We start from the raw sequence: 7,720 nt of genomic DNA, 5'->3' as shown, positions 1-7,720 counted from the left end.
CCTGCTGACCTCTAAACAGTACTGGGGAAATCTGATGCTATTCAAAGGGTGGTTTGGCTTCCTGCTATTCTTTGATCAGCCCTGGAGATTCTCAGGGGTGCTCAAGTAACAGTACAAATTCCTTCTGTCCCTTTTAACAATCCTGAGGCTCCTTGGAACTGTTTAAGGGGCGCTGTGAATTCCCAGCGATGGTGCCACCCTCACAGGGCAGCGGGGAAAGGGGAGAGGCTGTGGCTACTGCTTTTCAGCAGCTGCCAGGTGCTCACAGACAGCCTGTTTCCCTGCACTCTGCCCTACCATCAGGGGGGGGAAGGGGCTGTTCCTCAGTTGGAGGAAAGGTTTCACAGGTCTTTTACTACAGATTTACAGGCATTTAACTAATTTGTATTGTAGGGGTATAACAACAGTAAGGCTGTCACATTGGAGGCATCATTTACACCAGACTCCCAGTTCATCATGATTGGTAAGAGATTCTTATGCCATTGACCTGTCATTTTTATTACAAAGTAATTTCAGTGCCTTGAAACTGGGGATTGAAATCTTCTCCAAATTGTTTAATGGCAGGTTATTTAGGGCTGATAAAATGTTTTCACTTTGTTGGGAGTTCTAAGGTGCTCAAAATTCTGCCATGTCAATATAATTTATTGTAAAACTTATTTTGATAGGTCTCAGCCTGCTTCTGAGATGTCAAATGTTTGTGTCTCATTCTTTCTATAGCTGAGATGTTGGCAACCATTTTTAATAGACTTGGTCAAACAAAGCATTTAATAGGCAATACAGTGAATTCCTTCCTTACCCCCAAAATTCTTCAAGAAATATAACTTCTCCCATTGAAATATAACCTAGTAGGCAAAGTGACTTCATCCTTTCTGTGTTCACATTCTTTCTAAAGATCCTCTTTATACTACACGAAGCTGTTTAATTACTGGTAGGCATGTGGAGGAGGTACTTCTGGGTTATTTGTATATTTCACACGTGACATTATTACATTATACTATTCTACCTGACCAGTTAACTCCTTGACTGCTTTTCATATTGTCAGCAGCCCCTAATATCTTCTTTTAAATTTTCTTTTAGGTGTGGTTCTAATCTGCCTAGGTCCAGTATACCAATATTAAATGAGCTGGCAGTCAGTAACCCAAACCCTTGGTTTTCCTGAAATAAAGGTGTTAAATGCAAAGTGCAATGTCCATCTCTCCTGACAGACTTTCTTATGGCAGTTTTGCACTCTAAAAGAAAAATAAGACATCTAAACTGACCTAGCAGGCCCTCATATTATCCTCTAGACTAGAGCCATGGTTTTCAACCTTTTTTCATTTGTGGACCCCTAAAAATTTTTGAATGGGGGTGCAGACCTCCTTTGAATTGTAGGTGTGGATATTCACATACTTTTTATTGATCATAGTTATCTTTCGTGGACTCCTTAGGCATTGTTTGTGGATATTGAAAACCACTTCTCTAGAGGATATACAACTCTGCGGACTTCCCCATCTATTTTTCTAATTACGTTAATAGCCTACTTAATTCTCTTCCCGTTGGGCAGATTTGTTTTTTCATTCAGTTTTGTCCCGATGACGATCGTTCTGTTTTGAAACGTTTTCCAAAAATGAATGTTTTTCTGTTTTACATTGTGAGGTAATGTGAATTCCAGTTTCTTCTTCATTGCAAAGGCCTATACAGATAACACAGAACTGGAACAGCCCCTTATTTTGTAAGAACTATTTAAAAGACCAGAATTTTATTTAAAGGTGGCTAAATTTAGATAAGTCAATTTAATAAAGTTCAATTCTTGGGGTTTAAAAGGTTTCGAGAATGTGTTACATCTGTCCACACCCCCAGATGCACATGGGAGGGCATAAGAGTCGGGATTAAGGGTCTCAAGTGGACTTGCACTGTAAAAATATGCTAATGATATGAAGAACTGAATTTTTTTAACAAGCTTTACCACTTGCATTTACTGTAACTTATTTTTCAATTCCTAAATGGCATTTCTGGTACCAGATAATTTAGTAAACTATATACAGATGTACATATATACATTTTTGTTTTCATTCTGTACATAATTAGTGAGAGGCTTATCTTGCTCAGTGAGTAAATTGGAAATGCGTAGCCTGTTACATATTTTCAGAGGGGCTCTTGCTTGGGCATTAGTCTTTCTTGAATACATTTTCAGGTAGTCCTAGTTCTAGGTTCTAGAGGGGGAGTTTCCAGTTCCTCAGACTGAGATCTTACCATTGTACTCTATTATCCCCTGCCTATCTTCAAGCTGTGTCCTTCTCCACCCCCTCTCCTGTCGCAGTAAGCTGCCACTGGCTCAACTTTTAGAGAGACTTTATTTTTTGTGGTTTTGAAGTCATATGCAACAAAGTAGACAGTCTTAGTTAAACAATGCTGCAATATGGCTAGACCTGAGGATGGGCACTTTGTGCCCAAAAGCTTGTCTAGCATCTCTCAGAACTATACAGTTGGTCCTGTAAAAGATGCTGCTAAAACACCCTTTTGTTGCTTAAACAAGACAACATTTAATGGTAAACTGCAATATAGCCTGCAGAGAGTCTGTTGGAATTTCTAGACCAGAGATGTCAAAATTCTTTGCTCCCCCATCTGGTCAGATCTGGATGCACCTTTAGTAGCAAGAGGAGTGGTGGCAGTGTTAACTGCTGTAGAGTCTTGAGCCACAGTGTCAGCTCAGGGAGCCACAGGAATTAATGTACTTGTTGCTTCCCTTGCTGCCACTGAAACGCATCCCCAGTAGGGCTTCATACTCCAGCCTGGTGGTGGACCCTGCCTTGAAATTCCCTGCCCCAGCAGGAGACCAAAACCTTAAGCAAGTTTAAGTCAGCCAGGCTATGCTGTCTTTGCTTGAGATTTTCAGTCCTGACTCTTGTGCCTTCCCATGTGCATCTGGGGGTGTGGACAGATGTAACACTTAAACAGATGTAACACATTCTAGAAACACTTTAAACCCCAAGAATTTAGATGTGTGCACCATGTAAGAGTGGTTTAAACTTCCTGGGATGTTTCAAAAGCATACTGGAAAAATAAAGTGCTGTTTTGAGCCGATCGTCTGTGAATCCGTTCCATGTTAGGTGGGGACACCAAACATTCCGTGCCTAGTGTCTTGGCAGTCCTTCCAGGCACCCCCTCAGCACCTGAAACTTTTCACCCTCCACCACAATCCTGCCCCAAAAGAGCCTGGGACTCCAGAGTAGGGATGGGGTCCAGGCTGTTTCCTTCTCACAGATGCACATCTGTGCACCCCCAGGTAACCACAACAATTTTTGGTAAAGTGTAACAGTGTTCTTATTAAACTCAGTCTTTTTTAATCCAGTGTTTTTGAGAAGGGGGAGCAGAAAATTGCAATTGTGGGCAATGAGGTCTTCCTCTTTCTTGGTGTCCAGCCAATTCGGGTCTTCCTTCCCTTCTAGCAGAAACTGGGCACTGACCCCTGGAAAGCATAATGGTCTGGGTACTCTACCACTCCCCGGTGGCATTTCAGCAGCAGTGCAGTCCCTAAAAGGTGACAGTCCTTGGAACCCTTGGCATTGTATGTTTGGACACCTTTGTCCAGGAACAGTTTTGAACCAGTTCCCAATCAGTGACATTTTTAGAATGAGTCAGTTGTTGTGTCTGTTCACACCCTGGGAGTCTGTCAGCGAGTTCTAAAGGGAATGTGCGTGTGGTGCTTTGATGGCTTCCCTGGGACAGCAGGGGATATTCAGGTTGTGAAGTCTGAATTCAGTGGTGTTTTGTTAAGCCTTTACTGGTCCCCTATATCCTTAATGGCTTATTCTGTAGTAACCGAGACAGTTGCTTGCAGAAACCTACCTTTTCTTCTAGGTCTTATCCAGGTCAAAATTAACTTATTCTTCCTTGGTATATAATGGCATACAGTCAACTAAGGGAAACTGAGGCATCCTCTACTATCATAAAAATATTTTATAACAGCAGGGCTGTTCAACTTCTGAGAGGTTGTGGCTGAATGCCCTGTGGGCAGCACCAGCAGTGGCTGTCATGAGCTTTGGGCCCCATGGCCACACACCATGCCAATGCAACCCCACCCCCACTACTGCACTGTGCTCCTGTGCTCCCTCTCTCTCCCCAACACTGCTGCATCATGCACCTGCATGCTATCCGCCCCCCCCCCCCCCCCCCCCGGCTGCACCAGGTGCTTGTGGGACTCGCCAGTCTAAGCCATGGGCTGCAAAAATGCACCCTTCCCCCCTGCCATTACTGCCCAGTCCTGTCCCCTGTCCCCCCCCACACTGCTGGTACAGCATCTCTGTGGCCCCTCCTCCCTCCCCCAGCTGCACTGCACACCTGCCTAGGTGCTCACCCCACCCCACTGTTACACTAAGCATCCTTACCTCTCCAGGCCCCACAGTGAAAGTCAGAGGAGGGAAGTACAGCCTGGAGACTCCATCTGCTGTCATAACAAAAGCAATGGAGGGGTGTATGAGTCGGTGTCCAGGGTCTGCACCGCAACTTAATCCTTTGCAGGCTGTATGTGACCCACAGGCTGTCAGTTGAACCGCCTTGTCATAAAAGTATAATTAAGAAAAACTTACAAGAGTACCATGGTCTGTCAAGCAGACAAATACAGTATCTTGTCTACAAAGGAGATGCATAGTTAAATGTGCAGTCTGCTGAAAACCAGGCCAGCATTGCCTTCAGACTCCCAAATTATAATGAGCTAGTTCTTCAGATGCCATTTGATTTTTTTTTTTTTTTTCTGTTACTAAGTTGCACTTCTAAAATGGTTTTTATTCTCTGATCTTGGTGTGTGAGCCATCAGTGTGCGTTACAAACGCAATTTCCTTATTTGGCCTACTTAACATGAACTATCCTCTCCTGGTTGAGAGGGCTTTTTAATTTAGTTCATGTGAGATTTAAGTATATGTAGGATTATTCTAACTGAATGGATATACTCTCTACTGATAGTTTGTCCCTACATGAAGAGGCAACAAATTCTCATTTCAGACTTTTGAGTCTGAACCTCATTAATATGCAGTGCCTCAATAGAATGACCATAGTGTTTTAAAAAAATCTAACAGTTTGAATGCTTCTTGTGTAGGTCCTCTTAGATGTCTAAATTGCAGTCTAGTACTGATCTGTTCTGTTCCTAGTTGGTATTTCATATATGTGTTTGTCATCTTCAACCTGTAGGTTCTGAGGATGGAAAGATCCATGTCTGGAATGGGGAGAGTGGGATGAAGGTGGCTGTATTGGATGGTAAACACACAGGTCCTATAACCTGTCTGCAATTCAATCCTAAATTCATGACCTTTGCCAGTGCATGTTCCAATATGGTAAGAAAATGCATGCTTTTTTCCCCATAAATCAGTGCGCCATGATCAGTATTAGGGTAGTTTCTCTTTCCCATTCTATTCTCTTTGAAGAGTTCAGTTCAAAGGGCTTAAAAATCAATCACAGGTCCATTGTTGGGAAATATACAGAAGGCAGAGAGCTGGTAAACTCGGCAAATACTTCCCTTTTCACAGTCCCTGGTCCAGAGGTAATGGTGGAGGAGGAAAGGGAAAAAATGAGGGGACGACTGGATTTCTTCCTAGGGACTCATCCTTTGCTTAGATGCTTCCTTAGGCTGAGGAAGAGCTGGATAAACCTCTGTATTGCCCTTCCTAAGGCTCGTACAATTTGGCAGATTGCTTGTAAGAGAGATGCCGGGGACGGAAGGGAATAGAATATGTACTGATCCACTGAGAAGGAGGAGTTAATATGCATGCATGCAGGCAACTGTGCTCTTTTAGTCTGGTCTCATATGACTGATGTGAAACTCCAGTACAAACACTAGAAGATTTACAGTCCTGTTCAAGGCCACTGTTAAAACCTTACTGGAAAATGTAGAGAAGTGAAGATAGTGATATAAGTAGGCTCAACCAGCTGCTTTTTACTGTATTAAAATAGGAGCGAGTAGGCAAAGCTAGTGTTGCACATCCCAAACAAAGCCAGTCCAGGCAAGGATTCTCATACTCTATTGCTAGCTGTCCTTACCAGCCTCCTTGGTCATTTTTAACAGTCAGTGCTCCCTGAAGTAGGTGGGATAAATTCCAGATTTCAGCTGCGTAAGGAATTCTTCCTTCATGTTTGCATGTCTTCTCTTTTTTTCAGGCATTTTGGTTGCCAACCATAGATGACTAATTCTGAAATGAGAACCGCCATTGTGTGATTTTCATACTGTAAATTGCAGCATATTCTTGAAGAGATAGTATTGGAATTGCCTTGTTCTCCTGGACCTTTCGTGTTTGTCTTGAAACTTTTCAATTGCTGCATTGCTTCACAAGGACCCCCTCCATTTTGACCTTCTGCAGTCTGATTATACCATATTCAGAAGCTGTGTGAAACACCTTATGTTCCTGCTTTCCAACTATTGCTCAGCAGGTTTAAGTTGAACCTGTAACTGACACAGTGTTACTTTTGAGAAAGTGAGAGTGGAACCATGGAATCTAATTTGTGAAAGGTTTGCTGCAGTCTTTAAGGCATAATAGTGTGTTCTCTTTTCTTCCTGTAAACACACAAGGTTATTGATGTTCTGGGGTGGGACGTCCATTACCATCTTGCACTGCATGTTTTATAATATGTGAAATCTCTACAGTATCGCCCAAAACTTTTGTGCCAAATGCAAACAGACTCACAGTTTTTTAAACTCAAACGTTAATGCAGAGTGCTTTTTGTTATCAAACACTTGTCCAGTAGAAGTGCATGTCTGCGTGAATGCATCACTGCACCCATCACCATGTTATGGTGCTCTAGTGTCTGGCAAACCATAAAGGTTTTGCCCACTGGCAGAGAGAGCCTGAAGCTTCCTTTCTGCCTTGTTCATAATCCAGGGCTCTCAGAGTATTGAAGAGTGTCCCAAGCAATAAAGAAAGCTGTCACCAGGAAGATGATGAAACAGTAGTTTTCTCTTGCATCATCTTTCTGTATCATGCTGGTTGATCTTATTTGTAAATATTGGGGGGGGGGGGGGGTCATATTTTTTTACTTTTAGATATTAGAGTATGATGTGGGCCGGTGTTGTGGATTGAGTCCAGGCTCTTTAACCTTTCTTGTTGAACCTTTGCAGTTTTCTCCTCCAGTTCTGTAAATAAACTCCATTAAATTCTCCCCCAAACAAGGACCCAGCCCTGCATCCCTTTTATTAATAAACTTTCCACAGAAGTGTTTATTCTATCAAGCATTTCAGACTGTATGTGTTTTCAGCAGTTGTAAGAGACACAGTAGCTCTTATGTAAGTCATAGCGGTGTTGTTCCAAGAATGTCCCTGTATGAGACGGGGTGCGTGTCTGTGGTTCTTCCTTTTGGGCAATACACAAAGTAAAGAAACCAACTGCTGTCATTGTTCCATTTATCTTTTTTTCTAAAACATTGTATTGTAAAATTGGTTAGGTGCATATTTTAGTAGCACGTGGCAAAAAACACTGTTTACATGGAGCTCCACAATGGACTCTGGTCTTACCAAATGCTTTTGAGACTTAGAGGAACATTGACTTGGAAAACTCCCCCCAGAATGAAAGAAATTGGTAAGGTGGCACTCTGAACAGAGAGTAGGCACATTCTGCCTGTTGTTTTCAGTGCTGTCTCAGGCTTGAAAACAATCCTGTTTATGTATTACTCCTTTAGCAATATTCTATGGTGTGGTAAAGTTGTAATATCCACTGTGGGATTTAAATATAAATCAGTGTGTGTCCTCTTGGAAAGC

General features: G+C 42.5%; 1 protein-coding gene across 2 annotated transcripts in view; it reads left to right on the top strand.

The window, feature by feature from the left end:
* WDR82 (WD repeat domain 82) overlaps window positions 1-7,196 on the top strand; it is a 65,613-nt gene extending 58,417 nt beyond the window's left edge. For both annotated transcript variants that reach the window (XM_006028268.3, XM_025209649.1), the window contains 3 exons: window positions 394-463; window positions 5,167-5,309; window positions 6,130-7,196. In XM_006028268.3, coding sequence (XP_006028330.1) covers window positions 394-463; window positions 5,167-5,309; window positions 6,130-6,159 — 243 coding nt within the window. In that variant the 3' untranslated portion in view covers window positions 6,160-7,196. The remainder of the gene's footprint in view (window positions 1-393; window positions 464-5,166; window positions 5,310-6,129) is intronic.
* The last annotated feature ends 524 nt before the right edge of the window (window positions 7,197-7,720 follow it).

The sequence above is a fragment of the Alligator sinensis genome, unplaced genomic scaffold (assembly GCF_000455745.1).
Source record: "Alligator sinensis unplaced genomic scaffold, ASM45574v1 scaffold487_1, whole genome shotgun sequence".
NCBI classification, from domain to species: domain Eukaryota; kingdom Metazoa; phylum Chordata; order Crocodylia; family Alligatoridae; genus Alligator; species Alligator sinensis.
Note: the sequence above shows the minus strand (reverse complement) of the source record. Positions and strands in the feature narration are given on the sequence as shown.